Here is an 18,488-nt window from a genome sequence, read left to right on the forward strand (position 1 = left end):
GACTGCTGGTGCCAGGGGACTAGTGTCGGCTCTGCCCACCAGCCTGTGTGCTAGCTGTGTGACCTCAAATTCTTTAACCTCTCTGAGCTCATTTTCCTTATCTATATAATGGAGTGAACAATGGTTCTTTAGTTTAAATGAGATAAAACATTAACAATTTTTTAGGGACGCCTGGGTGGCCCAGTTGCTTAAGTATCTGCCTTCAGCTCCAGTCACGATCCCAGGGTCCTGGGATTGAGCCCCATGTTGGGCTCCTTGCTCAGTGGGGAGTCTGCTTTTACTGCTCCTTCTCCCTCTCCATCTTGCTTGTTCTGTCTCTCAAATAAAATCTTAAAAAGAAATTTTTTTTTTTCAGAACAATTTATATTGGAGCCAGCCTGGGGTCAGGACCTGCCCTTTGTAGGTAGGAGAGGGTAAATTTAAAAGATGTGACATTTTGACTCCTTTACCCACAGGACTGCTAGCTATGCCCTCCTCCATCCCCTAATATCTTTCCAAGATGGCTTTAAAAGCTATCCGTCAAAATGTCATCTTTAAGATTCTTGAAAAGGTACTGTTTTTGGAGAGGGTCCCCAGGAAAGCTACTGCTTCTCACTACCCTTGGGTGCTTAGCATGGTGCCTGTATACAGAAGGTACTCAGTGAATGTTGGCCATCCATTACTAGGGCTCTGCGGGGTCTCCCCATGCTCTGGCCTGCAGGACTGTCCCACAGGCCCGAGGGGCTCACCATCTGCAGCCTTTGTTGTTTGTGGACACTTGCATCTAGCTCAGCCTGGAGACTTTGCTGCTTCCACAGCTGGGCCTGCAGCAGAGCTGGGTCCCTCCAGCCCTCTTCCAGGGCCACTGAGTTCTTCTCCCTCAGCCACATGGCCACCTGGATGTATGCAGAGGACCAGGCTTGGCTACCTCAGGGCCTCCCATTCCCCCAAACCCCTGGGCTGCCCGGAGCAAGGGTGGCCCCGTCAGGAGCAGATCCTTTCCCGCCACAACCACTACCCACACCCTGAGCCAAGGGGAACCTCAAAGGATTCTTGCAGGAGAGTCTGCAGCTGCCGGAGCTCTTCCAGCTGACAGCGGCGGGTCCCGGCTCCTTCCACCAGTGCCTCTTTCCTGCCAGAAGGAGGGGCTCATGGGCCCTCAGTTCCCCCCACTGGACCTGGGGCTGCTCCAGGGGGTGTGCATGTGTGTGCCCTTCCAGCCGGCAACGGCCCTTCTGCATCAGCACACCCTGAGTCTGGGGGTCCCTTTGAACTGGAGAGACATTCTACTCCCCCTTGTCACTAGTGCCTGTGATGGGCTGAACTCTGTCCCCCCATCCTTATGTCGAATCTGCCTCCACAGTACCTCACAATGTGACTGTATTTGAAGACAGGGTTTTAAAGAATTCAGTTTAAAAAGGATCATGAGGGTACATCTTAACGTGCTCCAGCAGGTGGCACACACCCAGGGACAGCCATGTGAAGAAGGAAAAAGACGGCCGTCTGCTGGCCAGGGAGAGAGGCCTTGGGACAAACCAACCCTGCCGATATCTTGATTGAGGACTTTTGGTCTCCGGAACTGTGAGGGAATACATTTCTGGTGTCGGAGCCACCCATCTGTGGTACTTTGCTGTGGCAGCGCTCACCAACTAGTACAGCATCTAAACCCACTTCTTTGATCACATGCTGCTATTAGGAAGAACTTCGAGCAGTGTCCACTCAAAACACACACGTATTTTTGTGTGGTGTCTACTGATTTGTATATGCGCCTACCTCTGTACCACTGTATCAGGTACGTTGCCATATGCACAAAAATAGAAATTAGAAATGTGATCTAAAAAATAAATAAATAGGAAAAAATCACCTACACTGCCCGCATCTATACAGTTTCCACACCGGTGTGAGTGGAAACCCTTGCTGGGGTGACCAAACGGTGTGGGGGGGAGGAGGAGATGCAGAGAGGCTTGATGGAAAGGGAACCCCCTTGCCCCGCCCCCCACAGAGGATGCCAGAAGCCAGCAGGGAGGGCTCAACGTGGCACCATGCTCAGGGACAGCCAGGCTGGCCACCAACCACTTAAGGTGATTGGGGGTCAGGCAAGGAGGGTGTGATGGAATCCAGCAAACCAACATTTGTCATCTGTCCCCCCACAGGCCTCCTGGTGGCCAGGTGGGGTCCCACGTGCAGAAAATAGGAGGGAATGGCCCCACCCTGCCCCGGCCACGGTGCCCACACAAGGACACTGATGGGCTCTCTGGGGAAGACAGGGACCCCCGCCAGTCTGAGACCCGGCTTTTGGCTAAATCTGCCTTGGTAAGAGCCTGAGAAGAGCTGGGGGAGGCAGCTGAACCAGATGGGCTTTTATGAGGAAAAAAGGCAGAGCCTGGTATCTCGTAAGCTGTGCCAGCTTCATTTAAACGAGCATGAGAAATGTGCTAAGACATTAAGGGTACCTTCTCAATCCTCCCCACTACCCGAGGAGGCAGGTATTGTTACCTCCTCCTTGTAGACCTGGCATTTGAGAGGCATCTGCCCCAAGTCCCACCATGAGTGGCCAGCCGCTGTGCTCTGGCACCGTCATTCCACTAGGTCACCTCTCCTTCACTTTGCTGGTAGACGCTGTGCTGGGCAGGGGTGCTGGGGTTTTGGCACTGACCTCAGCCCTCGGAAAGGCTGGTGAGTGTGGCCATCCCGCCCACAGCCCAGAGCCAGAGGTACCTGAGGAGCATGGCCTGGCACCGACCCAGGGCACCCTGGGCATCAGGGTGCCCACTCTGGTGCAGGCTGCGGGCTGCGGCCTCCAGGGTGCTGATCTTTTCAGCCTGTGCCTCCAGGTCCCGCTCGAGCCCTTTGTGCTTCCACAGGAGGGTCTCCACATTGGCCAAAGAGTCCTGGCAGGAGTAGGGAAGCCGATATGTCCACAGGGCTGCCCCTCCCATCCCAGGCTATCTGCTCGCCCTGCCGAACAGCTGTGCCACCACTCACTCACCCACATGGTGAGTGCTCTGCCCAAACACATCCCTCTAGTTTCTCAGGGCTGCACTTGGCTTCAGGACAGTGATCTTAGCCAGGGAAGGTACTGGGGATAAGGGTCAATGTCAGAATGTTCAAGGCAGGTGGAGCTTTTTCACATAATAGGACTACCCCCTCCTCTGCATTCCGGTCAGACTGCGTCAGCACAGGTCGAGCCAGCCCCCGCTTTCTCTGAGGTCTCCCCTGAGTTAGGCTAGCCTGCCACTGGGTTGGGAAAGTGGTTGGAGCAAACCTCCGTGCAGGGAAGTGAGGAACACAGAGGTGGGAAGTTGTGGGAAGGAGGCAAGGGGGGGTCAAAGGCCACGCACACCCCCCTAAGCCCCCGGGACATCCCCTGTGGGGCCCAGCCCTGGGTGCACAAGAGCCACCTGTGGACGGCTGAGAGACCAGTGACCGATGTAGTAGAGGGCAGGGAGAGCCTCCTGGGTCGGGGGAGCCCAGGCAGCGCTGGTTGCTGCTTTTGTAAAACCCTCATCGGCACCTACCCCCAGACCGTCGCCAGCTGGGCAGGCCTCCTGGCTGCAGAGCCAGCTTTCCATCTGCTCCACAGAACTCAGAACCAGCTGTCAAGAAAGGAAAAGGCAGAGGACATGAGCGGAGGGTCCCGTCGCTGCAGGTGGAGTGACTGTTGGGTCCAGAGGAGAAACCGGAGACCGAGACACCTGGCTCTAGAGGATGAGCCCGCAGCGGGCAAGACTTGCTGCGGACAGGCTGAGCGGTGGGCAAACCCCGAGACGGCAGCCTCCCTGGGTTTAGCGGTGGGGTTAGGATGGGGGCAGGATGAGGCTGCCTGCCTGGAGCTCCAGGTCCTGCTGCAGCTGACGCTGGTGCAACCGCCAGGCGCCCTCCAGGCTGTTCAGCTCCTGGTCTAAAGCAGCCAGGGCCTGGCGCGTGGCGGCGGCGGACGGGAGCCTGGCTGCGAGCAGTTGCTGCCCGGTGCTTCGCGCCAGGCTGATGCTGTCTGCTCGGGAGTCCAGCTCGGCCTGGAACAAGGCTGGCCTCAGATCCCCGGGGCTGAGGCTCCTCAGGGACAGGAGGCACAGCGGGAGGGGGAACAGAGACAAATGGGGGGCGGAGGCAGAGGAGAAAGGCGCCCAGGGATCCCTGGGCTCACCTAGGGGGCAGCGCAGAGAGGAGGCGAGGCCCCAGGGGCCCAGCCCTCACCTTGAGCTCCTGATGCTCCTCCAACCTGCGCTGGGCCTCCGCGGGGTTTCGGGGGGCGCTCCGGGTGTCCATCTCCACCCGTAGCTTCCGCGCCCACACCAACAAGTGCTGCAGCATGGCCTGCAGGGTCTGAACTCGGTGCAAGGCGTCCAGTGACTCCCTCCTGCCCAAAGGGTTCATCAGCTGGTCCTAGGGGCTCTGAGACCATCCTCTTGCCCACCCCCAACCAGTGCTTTCTGTCCCTGAACCCCCTTAGCCAAAGAAGGGCCTCTGGGCTGGGAATTAATAGCTGGATAATACCAACGGTTATTCGAAGGATGGAGAAAGGCTCTCAGGGGAAACTGGGGTCAAAGGGAAGTGCAGAGACTGAGACGCCACAGGGATGGAGTCTGTGAAGGCAGGGAGGGAAGGAGGCCCAGGGGTTCCTACCGCTTCTGGGCCTCCCTCCAGAGTTGCCACCAACTGTCCATCATCTCCCGCTGCTTGGGGCTGAGGCTGTTGGCTGCTCCAGGGCTCTGCTGGCAGACGCGGCCCACCTCTCGCTCCAGGGGCTGTGGGAAGGAGGCAGGTTGTATGTACTCAGGGGGGCCAGGGCTGCAGGAGGGCCCCTGGCCTGTGAGGGGCTGTACTGCAGGATGGGCCCTGCGGCTCTCGAGATCACAAGGCCGGCCTGCCCTATGTGCCTGCCCGGGGACCCCAGAGGAGGCATCATGGGCAGGGCCCACCTCCACACCCAGCTGCACACCTCCACCTGGGCCTGGAGGAGGCCCATGTCCCGCTCCAACTCCTTGTGTTTCCGTATCTGCCTCTGCACGCTCTCCAGATCTTTCCCATGGTCCAGGGCCTGGACCAGGGCAGCCTGGGAAAGAATGCGGCATTACTGGCTTTGCCTTTGCCCCCACTCCTCCCTCACTGCAGAGGAATCACCAGCCACTGGTTTCTGTGTGAGAAGCACGTACCCCCACCTGATTCCCTTCCCCATGCCCCCCACCAACCACAGGCTCCTTCCTTCTGTGAAGGAGGAAGATTCCCAGGAGAGCCTGGGGACAGAGTTTCTTCTCACACAGTGATCTGTTTGTGTGGTGCCTCCACACACCTCGTCTGGTCTGTCTCTTACTCCTCTGGGGGGAACCGAGCATTGACAGCCAAGCCTCTGGCTGCAGCAGGAACCAGAGGAGTGAAAACAGTGAGGCCACAGCCCCCTGCATGGCCAGAACAGGGCCCTGTCTGTGTCATGCGGGACTTCTTGGGGGGCAGTTTCTTCACTTCTACCTCTGCCAGCACGTTTCTCTGTGGTTGCTGACATGGTCCAGGGCAAGCCTCCTGTGTGCTCTGGGCTTGCTCAGGGACAATGGAGGGAAGCGTGCTTGGGGGAACAGTGCTCTGGCCTCTGGCTGGGTGTTTCTGGAAGCCAGGTGGGTCAGCCTCCAAGCCTGGCATGGGGGCTTCTGGGATATCAAAGCTGATATCCTGAGAGCCCCTGGCAGATCCCTCTCCCCAGCTCTGAAGGACCCCCTAGTGGCATCTATCTTCAGTCCCCCAGCTGAGGAGGAGAGGAGGCCTAGGGGCAAGACACCTGGGAAACTCAGGGTGAGGGCACCCAGCTGGCCGTTACGGCCTTTCACTGCTTACCTTCTCCCTAAGCCGCTCAGTGAGCTCATCCAGTTTTCGGGACAATATATGCATCTCCAGGGCTCCCTCAAGCTGCTGCCGGTACCAGAGTAGGTTGCCATGGAAACTCTTCCATCTGGCAAGGAGGGTGGAAGGCTGAGGTGAGGCGGCCCTCCAGCCCCCTCTCTCCTGGCCCCACTGCCTCCCACTCTGGGACTGGCCTGCTGTTCAGCTCATGTCGCCGCTGGTGGATGGTCTTGACTTGCTCAGGGTCCAGCTTCTCGAGCTTCAGGGACAAGTCACTGATGCTCCTGATGTGGGTGTCATCCACCGTGTTCTGTGAGGGTGAAGGGTGAAGGCACCTGTGACACCCACCCCGAGCAGTCAGCACACGGAGGGTCTGGCCGGGCCCGAAAGAGGGTGAGGAGCAGTGTGACTGGGGAGTGCAAGCAGCTGCACCCCATGCCGGGGGCAGTGAGCAAGAGACACTCAAGGCCTGCAGCCCCAGCGTCCTCTCTAAGGCTAGAAAAATGCTCCTGGGTCAAAACTGAGCAGGGTGGCAGGGCCGGCCGGCAAGGATTAATGGAAGCCTTCAAGTTAAATTGCTCAGAAAAGCAATTGATAAGAAAGCAAGAATAAGAACTGAGAATAAGAATTGGCAAGAAAAGTAAAGCAAGTGGTGAGCTTGGGTCTCCTGGTGTTTGAGTGTCTGCACCCCTAGGAGTCACAGGCTGGGGCTGCTTAGTGACAGGGGCTTCTGGGTCCATGAGCCGGGGCCCCTGGCAGTGGGAGGGAGTGTGGGGGTCCTACCACTAGCAAAAGCAGCCTGTGTTCCTAGGGCTTGTTAAAGTCTCCAAAGCGCTTCCCTAGGAGGGTCGCATACGAGCTAGGCAAGGAAGGGGGTTCCTCTCCTATAGACGTTCTTCAGAACAGTCAGAGGCTACCGGGGCTAACGTGTGGCAGAGCCAGGATTTGAGCCTCGCTCCTTGAGTCTCTCTGGTTTCTTCTACCACAGCACCTGGCGGAGGCTGCGAATTCCTTTACCAGCAAAGGGGAGCCTGGGGTGGAGCACTGCAGCCTTGCAGAAATCGTACATGCTTCCCCCAGAGGGAGGAGGTTAGTGTGTATTGTCTCTAACACCTGACTATGACTACGTCGGTCTTATTTCTTTCATCTATAGCATAAAGAGAAAGGGATTTGGGGGGTGCATGTGGGGGTGTGGTGATGAGAAGCTGAGAGGCTGGATGAGGGTTACGGGCAGCTGCAGTTTGCAGATAGATTATCCACTACATCCAGGCATACGTGCATTCTTTTTTTAAATTTTGAAACAATTACAGATGCACGGGAAATTGCAAAAGTGGTAGGGAAAAGTCCCCTGTACCCTCCGCCCAGCTCCCCCTGAGGGTAAAGTCTTCTATGACTGGTGCACAAAATGAAAACCAGGAAAGCACATTATCACTATGAACGAGACAACAGGCTTAAGAGTTGCTCAGTTTCTGCATGTGTGCCCCTGTGTGTGTTGGCGGGGGGTACAGTTCTCTGCAGGTTTATCACATGCAGATTCATGTAGCCACCACCACACGTCCCTGTCCCTTACCTAGGAGGCAGGCCTCATCCCCAGTTTAAAGTAACTACTAGTTGGCTTGGCGAGATGAGGGGGCCCGAGCACACGCAGGTGGTAAGCACGGAGCGGCAGTTTGGATCCCTTCCCTGAGCCTCGCTCATCACTTCTCTGATCAGTCCTGATTCCGCTGGGGACCTGTTGACCAACCTCTCCCCCCAGGGCCCCCTTACCTGGGCCCAGACTCCTCGGAGCTGGTGGAGCTGCCTGCGGAGCTGCAGACAGTGCTCAAGGTCCCGGCCGAGGTTGCCTACGTTCACCATGGCATCCTGTGGAGGCCGAGGGGTGAGGACCTGGGGGCAGTGTCTGAGCCCCAGCACCGGGGGCACCCAGCACCGGGTGCAGGGGGCAGTTTTGGGAAGTTCCTGCTGGGGTTCCACCTGTCAGGGATCCGGGGAGCTACAGGCCCAGGGCTCCACAGGCCCAGGGCTCCTTGCCCCCATATCTCAGCCCCGAGGCCCCATCCCTGACTCTGCTGGCTGGGTCTTACCATCTCCTGGATCCAGGCATCTGCAAGGTCAGCTCTCCTCAGAAATTCCAGAAAGTTCCACCCGTCCTCTAGGTCCTGGCGCCGGAGAGCCAGCGCCTGCCTCAGCTTCCGCCAGCGCTCCTGCAGTTCCCGTAGCCTCTGGGAGACCTCTCCTGCCCGAGGGTGGCTCTGTGCCAGGAGAGCCTCGCCATCCTGGGAGACAGGATGCCGGGAGATCTTGCCTGTCACCGCCCCCATCCCACCCCACCTGAGACCTTCCCCCTTGGCCACCTGAGAGCCCACACTCTGAGGCAAGACGGGGGCCGAGGGCCTGGCTGTTACCTTGGTGACAGAGGTTATGACCTCCTCATGGGCCTGGACCTCAGCCTCGAAGGCCTGGTGTTTCCACAGGAGCCTCAACTTATCTTTCAGGTCCCCAGGAGGGATTGGCTCTTTTAGCTGCTGGACTCGCTCCTCCATCCAGTCCTGGGCCTGGTGGGGGTGGGGACACGAATCCCATGATGCCGATGCTGCTTCAGCCCGTGACAATGTCCCACGCACCCACTCTCTGCTGTGCCCAGGTAGTTGACTGCCAGCCCCAAGGGCTGGGCAAGGCAGTGCCAGGTAGATGAGATCCAGTGCTTCTGGCCCAGGAGGACGTGTGCCAGGGCCAGCTGGCCCCCAGCCACAGGGAAGGGCTGGCAGGGCCTTTGGAGGTGAGGCTGGCCTGCTCCAAGGCCCTAGAAGCTTGGCTCCGTCCCTCTGCCTCCCCACTTCTCTCAGGCCTGGCCCTCACAGGCTCAGTAAGCAGTCAGGTCTCTGCCCACTGTATCTCTGAATCAAATGTTGTGGGTCCCAGCGAGGGCTCTGGGAAAGCCATTTAACCTTCCAGACTTCAGTGTCCTCATCACAGGGGTGTGGTGAGGCCTGAAGGCGCCTGTGAAGGTTAAGGTCATCTGTACACCGTAAAAGGTGGCCCACGCAGAAGGCATGGGGCTGGGGGTGGCCCTCTGACCTGAGTCACAGCCCTGGTGAAGCCAGTCATCAGCAGTGAGGTGTGCAAGGCTTGTCTCCGGCCCTCTGCCAGTTCCTTCACTCGAGCCCGATGCTCTAGCACTGCGTGGAGCCGCTCCTGCACCTTGGGGTCCCCATGTGTCTTTGCCTGCTCGCACAGAGCTGACTCCTGGGGGGCAGGGGCAGAGTCTACTGTTCCCCCATGCCAGGAGGCTGGAGCAGGGCCCACAGGGAAGCCCTTCCCTCAGCCCAGCACGGCCCAGGGCTGGCTGGTCCTCCCAGAGAGCCAGAACCAAACCCGTAGCTCCCCAGTGACCTCATCATGTGGAGCCAAGTGGCCCTGGCATCCCTGCCCTGTGGCCCTGTTCTTGAGCTATACATCCCACTCTGCTCAGTCAGCTGCAACCAGGCACCCCTATTCCCACAGGCTGTCACCGTATGACACCATTACCTGTGAGTGCGCACCAAGCACTCCATCTTTTGTTCCGAACTCTTCAAAGTTCCTAGACTCCGCCCAATTCTCCCCTACCCCATCCCAGATTCCTGACCATGCCCAGTTCTCTCAGAGCCTATTACCTTCTCATCTTGGGCAGTCAGAACTTTCTGGAAAGTGTTGTGTTTGCAGATCAACTGCTCTACCTCTTCCACTGAGCTCCCCAAGGCACCGGCTTTCAGGGAGGCCTGGATCACCCATGGAAAAGTCAGAGGGGCCATCAGGGACTACCCAGACAGCTGGGCCTCCCCACCCCCATTTGCCTCATCTGTGCTGAGCAGAAGCGCACAGCTTCTGTGCCTATCAGGGAACAACCCAGAATCCCAGGAGGCAAGTAAATGAGTAAGGGGAGAGAAGAAAGGGAGTAGACCGTGTGCACGGGGATGTATGTTGTGGGGTGAGGGGGACCTGCCTCCTGGGCTGTGAGGATCTGTTCCAGGTGGTCACACTTTCTCAGGAAGAGCTGCTCCTGGTGCACAGTCTGCAGCTTCTCCTCCTGCCACTCCCAGGCCTGGAACACCTGCTCCCGCTCATCCTGCAGGGCTTGCAGCCATTCCTGGACCTGAGGATGGGCAGGTGGGAGCCCGCAGTGGGGAGAGCCGTGTGGACGAGGTGAAAGATCCCGAGGGAAGCCCCCCGTGGAGCAGCCAGTGGGGCAGAGTGGGGCAGGATCAGACTAGGGCAGGGCAGGCTCGGGGGGCACCAACAAATGGGCCCACCTCCTTCATAGGTGTCCCTACATCCAGAAGCGCCTGCTGGCCCAGCTGGGAAGCCCTCTGGTGCAGGTCCTCACGGGCCTCCAGCTCGGCCCGAAGCTGCTGGTGGGCGCCGAGCGTTAGAAGGCCCCCACTGGGCTCCCGGGAGCTCTCCTCTCCCTGCAGTTCCCGCCGCACAGCGGCCGCCCAGGAGGTGTAGTCCTGCACCTGGGTCCCCAGGAGATGGAAGGAAAGAGTTGGGTGAGGGCAGGGCTGGGTGGCAGAGACCCGGGTTCTGAGGCCCAAGGACAGCCCGCCCCCATCTGCTCGCTCACTGGAGTAACTGAGCTGTCCCAGGTCAGAGCCTCAGCTGAGGCTCCTGGGGCCTTGTGTTCTTGGTTCCTCTGCTCTCATCCAGCCTCATCCTTCCAGGCCCACGAAATCTCCACATCTGCAGCCTCCTCAGCACCCTCACCGAGACTTATCACCCTTTGCTTTTGGGGCTGCTCCTGCTTAGAAGCTCCTTCTCCTCCTTTCTGTCTCCTCCAAGCTTATCTGCTCCTCAACGGCCAAGCCTTGTTTGCATCCTGAAGGCTTCCCTGGCACTGTGACATCTGTCACCTTGTCCTCGGGATTTCTACTTTAATACTTATCAAGTGTCTTCTGCTGATTTGTGTACACATGCATGGTAGAGCTGGAGGGGCCTTGGATCCTTGTCCAAACACCTCGTTGCATAAGTGAAGAAGGGTCACAATGTGTATGAAGGAGGTTTGCAAGCTCTAGGTCCTCACAGAGGGCGACAACTCAGACTCTGTGCCTAGCCCAAACTGACGCTGCTAGAAAGTAGCAGAGGTAGATCCCTCAAATCGAGCCTATTCGTGGTGTCATAGTTTGCGCCTCCTGGTTCACCAGGCACTGAAATCTGGGGGCTCCCGGGATAGCCTGTGGCCAGGGCCCCCATCCCAATCTGACTTCTGGAGTGTTAGGCTGATCTTCCTGGCTAGATCAGCTCCATGAGGGCAGCAAGTCCATCTAATGCAGCTTTGTCATCAGCCTTCTCTTCCTACCCATGGGACCCAGTAGATGGTGAGACACAGATGTTAAATAGATGCTAGCTGATCCTGACGTCACTGTCTAGAACATTTGGATCTCTAACTTCTGGGCTATTTTTCCTCCCCAGGCCCAGCTGGGCCCCTGTCTCCTGACTGCTCTGTTACTCACCTGGGCTGCTGTTGACTCAAACCTAAGGAGTCACTGCTACATCCCATGTGCTCAGTGCTGTGACCAGCCAGCCAGATATGCAGGCGTACCCACGCTCTTCTAATTCATGTCCACACTGGGTTTCCCTCCAGAGCTTGAGGGCCTCATTAGTACATGCAAGTGCATTGCATGGTAAACACACACACACACACATACACACGCACACAAGCACGCACACACGCTGCCCAAGAGGAAGGAGCCCTCACTGCTCTGTGGAAATGGGCCAGGAGGCATGCCCGCTCCAGTTGGGTCCGGCGCTGCTCCACGTGTAGCTTCAGGGCCTCCCAGGCCTGCATCAGAGTCTGCTGCCTCTGCTGTACGGCTTGGGCCTGGGGCCCTGGCCCCAGCTTCTGTACTGTGCTTGCAGTCTCTAGCAGTTCCTGCAGCTGGGGTCAGGGTGGAGCATAGGGAGGGAAGGGTCATGTCTTCCTAGAGGCTGAAGGGCCTTCCCATCCCACAGACCTCTCCTTAAGCCATGCCCTGCCAGGCACAATAGGTCCAACTGGAGGCCCTGTGGGAGTGTGGGAGACCCAGAGGAAGACACGGGCAGGCCTGAGGGGGCCTGTAGGGGCCTGCATGGCTCACCTGCCACCCAGTGCCCACCAGCTCATGCTCCAGTTCCTTGTGTCTTCTCAGCTGGGCCTCCAGCCCACGCAGGTCTGGGGCCACATCACTGGGGAGGCTTGTGGCTTTCTCCTGAGGAATCGAAGGTGGGGCACCTGAGCCTGGGGTGGATCCACTTCTAGAAAGAATCCCCTTTCTCCCCCTTAGGCTCATACCCGGACTTGCGTGAGGGCTTCCAACAGATCTCTGTGTACTCTGAGGGTGACCTCGGCATCTTGGAGCAGGTGGCCTTGGGCCTGGGTCAGCTCCCATAACTCCGACCAGGCAGCCCTGTCCACAGGCATGTGGAAGACCGACAGGTCAGTCCACCCTTCGCTAGTCTCATCAGCCTCCTCCTCTCCGGGCTGCATCCAGGACGGGCCCAAAGCTCCCCTTCTGAGCCCCTGTCCTGCCTCGGGGCCTGCCTGCAAACCTTCCTCCCTGGAGCCTGTGCGCCTTTACCAGGAATTCAGTCCTTCACCACTCTCTTGCTCAGCGCCTGATTTCTACGCTTTGTGGTATTTCTTCCAGCTTATGTAGTCCAGTCTCAAATGTCAATCAGATTACAAACGCTCAAGGGCAGAAGCCGCATCTTCTCTCCATTCCTTATTTACTCAGCCAAGTCTCACTGACCTTCTAAGACTTCTACCGGGCCAGGTTCCACAGACAAGTTCAGCCTGGCCTGAGAGCGCACAGGCTGGGGGTGCCCACAGCAGCCTGGAGGCAGCTAGGCAGTTTTTACACATCTCCTTCCCCAAGTCCAGGAACCAGTGTTTGGAAAAGTGTCCGGGGGGGGGGGGGGCTGGGCAGGACTCCCTGACCTGCACACCCAGCCCTGCCTCCCTGCACACGCCGTGGTCACCAGAGGCTGACCCAGCCGCCTCCCAGGACCAGCACCCTCTCCAGACACCTGGTGGGCAGGCAGAGCCAGTGTGGCCCTCAGAGCATCCTGCCCTCTCAACATCCCAGGAGCTGCCTGCACAGCTTGCTCTCCCAAATCTGCACCCCTGGCCTAGCCCACTGGGTACTCACTGCAGGTCCTGCTGCCTTTGACGGGCATTGGGGGCCGCACTGTGCCCAAGCTCCAGCAGGCTCTCTACTAGCTGCTGGCAGGTGGTCACCCGCTGGCCACCCAGCTCCACTTGGTGCTGAAACCTTGCAAACCTGGAACGGAGGTGCTGAAGAGAAGAGGGGAGTGGGTGACATAATGGCTCCCCACTGGCAGGGCAGGAAGCAGCCTGGGGAGCAGGTGCCTCCTGACCGTCTGGGCAATGAGGGGTGGGACAACCGCTGTGCCTCCACATTCTACTCAGAGGGCCTGTCCTCAGCCAGCACTCGTGACCGCCACAGCCCCCTTCTCCATGGCCCTATAGGCTGGCCCACTGTCCCCAGCCTTCCACCTGAGGGTATCCTCAGAGCCCCAGCTCTCTTCTCACCAGGATGTGCTCATGGTCTTCTCCGAGGCTCTGCTCTGGCCTGGCTGCCTGTTTCTGGCTAGCCAGCCAGCACCGCAGCTCCTCAGCCTCCTCCATGAACTCGTGCAGTTTCAGTGTCCCCTCCAGCTCACAGCCCCTGTGGGGACAGCCCAGTTCGCCCAGGTGAGCTGCCCACTCCCCTGGGGACAGCTGGCCCAACTGGAGGGGGCACCTTGAAGGAGCTTATTCATGGTCTGCATAAGCCTGTGGCTCTGGATTCAGGGAACACTAAACCCAAAGAGGACAGTACAGGGCAGCGGGTGCATCTACAGGGAAGAAATGGGAGCTGGGATCTGGTGGGCTGAGTTCTTGCCAGTGGGCCTCATTCAGGACTTGACAGAAGGAGGTATCACCCAGCAAGGACTCATCTGACACATCTCTGTAGGCCTGGAGCCATAGTGTCCTTCCAACTCAGGGTCACAGTATGGGGACAGTCAACTGTGGCTAGGCCCCCCTACCCAGAGTGGGTACAGTGCTCCTTACCGTTTGGCGGCCAACTCCTGCAGCATTTGCAGCTGTTCCCGGAGCCTCTCTCGTACCACGCCCAGCTGCTCAGCGGTCCCAGGGCCAGCCAGGATTTGGGCCTTCTGGTCAAGCTCCTCCAAGGAGCTCCAATGAAGAGCTAGTTCCTGCTGTAGGGCCTGCCAGTACACATGGACCCAGGCCAGTCTCAGACTGGGTGGCTCATTCACCTCTACATTCACCTACCCACCCATCCATTCACCCCTGAACATCAGACCCATCCATGTACCCATCTACCCATACATTGATCTACCCATCCATTCATCCTTAACCCATCCATGTGTCCATCCATCATCTACCTACCCAAAACTGATGGAGTTCTTACTGTTCCAGAAAAGTGAGGACATAGCCCTCAGAGGGCTTGCTATTTAGCAAGGAAGGGTAAATGCTGGGTAACTGGGGCCAGGGAAAGGAAGGTACTAGAGGCACTGCATAGACCCTCCCAATAGAGTAGACAGAGATGGCCAGGGTTAAGCGAGCTGCCCAGGATGTCTGGAATACCAGAGCACCACAAGGTCATAGCTCCAGGCACACCCTGTAGGAATGGCTGAGAGTCCTCAGTCACAAGACATGGAAATACCAACCACTAAGGCTCTACAGAAAACCATATCCAGACAAGGATGCTTCAGTGCCAACCAGAACTGGAGCTGCTGTGGGGCCCAGAGCTGTGTGGTCCTGAGAGTCCAATTCCGGAAAGGGGAGGGTACTCCAGGCCTCCCGCTCTTTAACTAGGGGCTGCTTGTGGGGGGAGGTAGGTTTCAGGAGAGCACTTGATTAATTTGAAGGATGACATTCAAAGTGTGAGAGGAAGAACCCTGTGGAAAATGTGGAGTGGGTTAAAATAGGTGACTCCAAGAGAGGAGAAAGTGCTGGACAAGAGAGGAAGAAGCCAGAGAAATCCTGAGGTCACAGGGGTATAAACTGGTCAAGAGACAAAAGAAAGGGACAGGAGTTCTTCAAAGGGTTGTCTCTGCAGAAAGGGAGCTCTGCGGATGGGCAGGGTACCTTGCTAGACTTGGGGGGCTGGCAGGAAAGGAAGCTGGCCATGTCTTCCAGAAGAAAAAGTGGGGCTCTGAGAAGGAGGATGTGCCCTTTGGGAGGGTGACAGCCTTTCCCTTGTGGATCATCGTCATCCCAGTCCAGGATGTGTGGAGGCTGCCCAGGACATGGTACCTGGTGCTTTTCAATGAGCCTGATGGTGGCTCCCTGGTCTCCACCGCAGTCCTGACTGCTCACCAGTGGCTGCTTTGCCTTCACCCAGTCCTCCAGCTCGGATGCAGCCAGAAAACACTGCCAAGAATGAGGACACCTCACCTTGATGATGTCAGATGGGATCCTCCACCACCCCCTGGGGACATCATGGGAAGCTCCCCAGAAGCCAGCACAAAGAGGTTTCTGTGCCTACTGGATACTAGCCAGGTCCTGGGCCCGGGTGTTCACAACTGACCCACTGCTCTGAGAGTGCCAGCCCCTGCACGCCTCACTCATGGCGGCTGCCTGACGTTCGCCACTCCCCCCAATCCTGGTGCTCGCTGCATCCTACCTGCTGCAGAACGACAGCCTCCTGCAGGCACTGGGCCTGCACCTCACATGCCTGCTCCAGCTCTGCCCAGCGGCCTGCCAGCTTTTCGCACTGCTCCACGATGCACTGGGCATGGGGGTGCCCTGAGGCTGCAAGGCTCCGTCCAGAACCCAGCACCTGCTGCACCTGTCCCTGGTGGGCTTTCACCTCCACCCGGAGCTCCTGCCACAGGACAGGATGAGGGGCTGCCGCCCTCAGTCACAGGGAGACTAGAACAGAGCCATGGAGGCGGCTCTGGCTCCCACAGGGGCAAAACTCCTGGGCAGGGAATAACTGGGGGCAGAGACTTAGAAATCAGGATACACCGTTCCATGACAGAAGGCTTCTGAGGTCTAGAGTGGGATGTCAGGGATCTGGAGAGTTGAAAAGGGGGCCGTTACCTCGTGCTTGTGGCGAAGGCTCTGGGCACCACTCAAGCATTTGGCGGAGCTGGCGCTGGGCATGTGCTCGGTCACCCAAGTGAGCTCCAGGTTACTCAGTTGGTAGAACTGGTACAGCCCAACTGAGGCCTGCAGCTGTAGGCGCCGGGCAGCCAGATGGCCCTGCAGGGACTCGAACCTGGGTGGAGGCAGAAGAGATGGTGGTGGTTGGGAACAGGTGGCTTCCCCTGGTGGGGCTTTCCACAGCCCAACCAGGGACCCATGAGGAACAAAGTAGCGGACAGAGGAAAGCCTCATCTGATGACTGGCAGGCAGCTGGCCTGGGGCCCAACCTTTCACCCAGACAAGCTGCCTGACTTCAGATTGTGGGGTGCTGAGGAAGCCTGGTTGGGGTCTCTGGCCTTCCTGTTCTGGGAATGACTTTACTCATAAGAGAAGGAGGTCTGGACCACCTCAGGTCCTATGGATGCTGCCGCTGGGCTCACTGGGTAAAAACCATCCTAATGTTCATGTGCTGGGGGTGGCACACAATGGGGTGAAGATGGAAAAGCAGGTGGGTACCTCAGTAGGTACTTTTGGGTCTCCTCCATGATGGTCTGGGAAGTGAGCCCCTGGTGGGCCTGGGAGACGAGAGCAGCCATCTTGCTGGCCAGTGCCTGGCTCTCCCTTTCCAGTTGGCAGTGCTGCCTCTGCAGCCCCCGGCTCGAGCCCAGGTCCTGCCCAGTTTCTGCACTCTGCAAGGCCCCCTCCAGCTGCTCCATCTTCTTCTTGGCATCCTGGGGAAGGCGCAGGGTATGGATTAGGCTCTGCAGTACAGCAGCCCACACTGCTTGCAGCTCACCGGATTCACGGAGGACCTACTAGAGACTGTTAACCTTGCTGTTGTCCACCTACCACCTTCCCCCCGAGCCTCGCCAACACTCCTATCCCCTTGTGCTTTTTCCTCTGTGGGGATTCAAGTTGTGCTGACTACACACTGCACACACAGGAGACAGTTCTAAGTTGGCAAAGCCAGGCTCAACTCGCCACAGGCCAGAGGCCTCTAAAGAGGGCTACTCCAGAGTAAGCAGAACACCCAGACTCTTCCCCTCCCCTTCCTTCCTGCCTGTTCCCACCCAGCCTAGCCCAGCACAGCCCCAGTCTCCCTCCTGTGCCCCACCCCTCCCTTCGGCCCACCTGCAGCAGCCCCAGAAGCGGGGCCTGCTGCCTCGCCTGCCGGAGCTGGTCCCCATGCTCTGCCATCTTGCGCTTCACTGCTTCCCACTTGTTCCTCAGGTCCTGGAGGCTGTTCTGCACATCTTCCTGTGCTTGGGGCCTGCTGCTCAACAGCTGTCTCCCAACCTGGAGTGGACACAAAGACCAAGGGAATTCTGTTGAGTTGCTGGTACCGTGAGTGGCCATAGCAGGCTGGACTCAAGTGGCAGAGGTGGGCGGGGGTAGTTGGCTACAGGTTGCTTTCTACAGGCTGCAAGCACTTGAGCATTTCATATGGCCCCAAATCTGTGGGCAGAGGTGGGCGGGCTTTCCTCTGATGCCCCCAGGTAGAGCCAGGTGAGCGGGCAGCAGACTGCGGTAGGGAAGGCTTTGTTCAGGTGGAGGCAGCAGGCACTGGAACCGCGCTCAGAGCTGGGGGCAGGTGGGGGGAGGGGAGAGCCAATGGAAACATTCTGGGCTGTTTGGGGACCAAGGCAGAGGGGTACCCAGCTGAGTGGAGGAGGAGTCTGTGGGATCCTAATTCTGAGATAATGAAGAATGATTCTTCCTTCAGGGAGTTTGTTCCATGAAAGCACACCATACACCAGGGCTGGGAATTTGAAGAGGAATAGGCCCTGCACCCTCTGGCCTGTGCCCCCACCTGCTGCAGGCCCTCCACGTGCCCAAGGGTGGCCAGCAACTCGCGCTCAGCTGCTTCGTGCTGCCTGAGTTGCTGCAGGACTTTGCTGGGCTCTCGGGAAGGCTCATCTGCTGCCCTCTGTCCCTTCTCCTCTATCCACAGCACCAGCTCTGCCACATCCTGCTTCCATTTCTGCCCAAGAACAAGAAGAAAATGGGTCTCACGAGCAGGGGTGAGGGGGTCTCATGGACCCCCATGGGAAAGAGCAGGAGCCAGAGCCAATCCTAGTGTGCAAGGTGGGGCCTGGGGTGACCACTTGCAAGTAGGGACAGGGAAGCTGAGATTGGTAGAGAAAGATTTCCCCCTCACAGTAGGAGGCAGCCCAGGGAGTGACAGCCTGGCCCCATGGTGTCCTGTGCCGAGAGAAGAAGAGCACTTGGTCCATTCCCACTACTCCAACCCACCTTAAATCATGTCCAGCCATTTCTCCCCAAAGAGGCTTATGCTACTTAGGCCCAGCTCAGAGCCTGGGCTGAACAAATATCTTACAAAGCCGAGGTCTGCAGCTGGTGCCCATGGGTAAACCTAGAGCGTGGCCAGAAATGATGAGGAAGGGAAGTTGCCGGATGAGGGAGGGCAAGGGGGTTTATAGGACTTCAGGTCCAGTCCTGCCTCTGAACAGTATGGCCTTAGCCTGTTCTCATCTGGAAAATTCAGAGCCAGAATGTCTGTCTCACAAGAGGGGTGATGAGG

General features: G+C 58.2%; 1 protein-coding gene across 1 annotated transcript in view; it reads right to left on the reverse strand.

Moving 5' to 3' along the window:
- Positions 1 to 18,488, reverse strand: part of SPTBN5 (spectrin beta, non-erythrocytic 5) — a 44,662-nt gene that overhangs the window by 8,162 nt on the left and 18,012 nt on the right. The window contains exons 20-48 of the mRNA XM_055316606.1: positions 17,757 to 17,927; positions 17,078 to 17,242; positions 16,463 to 16,677; positions 15,902 to 16,079; positions 15,483 to 15,683; positions 15,113 to 15,229; positions 13,901 to 14,058; positions 13,379 to 13,514; positions 12,975 to 13,120; positions 12,119 to 12,233; positions 11,925 to 12,035; positions 11,546 to 11,725; positions 10,104 to 10,307; positions 9,797 to 9,946; positions 9,468 to 9,572; positions 8,893 to 9,060; positions 8,220 to 8,369; positions 7,899 to 8,090; positions 7,582 to 7,677; positions 6,009 to 6,124; positions 5,809 to 5,923; positions 4,922 to 5,035; positions 4,606 to 4,727; positions 4,177 to 4,339; positions 3,807 to 3,995; positions 3,498 to 3,575; positions 2,698 to 2,870; positions 1,021 to 1,111; positions 729 to 875 (exon numbers count right to left, since the gene is read on the reverse strand). Coding sequence (XP_055172581.1) covers positions 729 to 875; positions 1,021 to 1,111; positions 2,698 to 2,870; positions 3,498 to 3,575; positions 3,807 to 3,995; positions 4,177 to 4,339; positions 4,606 to 4,727; positions 4,922 to 5,035; positions 5,809 to 5,923; positions 6,009 to 6,124; positions 7,582 to 7,677; positions 7,899 to 8,090; positions 8,220 to 8,369; positions 8,893 to 9,060; positions 9,468 to 9,572; positions 9,797 to 9,946; positions 10,104 to 10,307; positions 11,546 to 11,725; positions 11,925 to 12,035; positions 12,119 to 12,233; positions 12,975 to 13,120; positions 13,379 to 13,514; positions 13,901 to 14,058; positions 15,113 to 15,229; positions 15,483 to 15,683; positions 15,902 to 16,079; positions 16,463 to 16,677; positions 17,078 to 17,242; positions 17,757 to 17,927 — 4,266 coding nt within the window. The remainder of the gene's footprint in view (positions 1 to 728; positions 876 to 1,020; positions 1,112 to 2,697; positions 2,871 to 3,497; positions 3,576 to 3,806; positions 3,996 to 4,176; positions 4,340 to 4,605; positions 4,728 to 4,921; positions 5,036 to 5,808; positions 5,924 to 6,008; positions 6,125 to 7,581; positions 7,678 to 7,898; positions 8,091 to 8,219; positions 8,370 to 8,892; positions 9,061 to 9,467; positions 9,573 to 9,796; positions 9,947 to 10,103; positions 10,308 to 11,545; positions 11,726 to 11,924; positions 12,036 to 12,118; positions 12,234 to 12,974; positions 13,121 to 13,378; positions 13,515 to 13,900; positions 14,059 to 15,112; positions 15,230 to 15,482; positions 15,684 to 15,901; positions 16,080 to 16,462; positions 16,678 to 17,077; positions 17,243 to 17,756; positions 17,928 to 18,488) is intronic.

This window comes from Nyctereutes procyonoides, unplaced genomic scaffold, assembly GCF_905146905.1.
Source record: "Nyctereutes procyonoides isolate TBG_1078 unplaced genomic scaffold, NYPRO_anot_genome, whole genome shotgun sequence".
Lineage (NCBI taxonomy): Eukaryota > Metazoa > Chordata > Mammalia > Carnivora > Canidae > Nyctereutes > Nyctereutes procyonoides.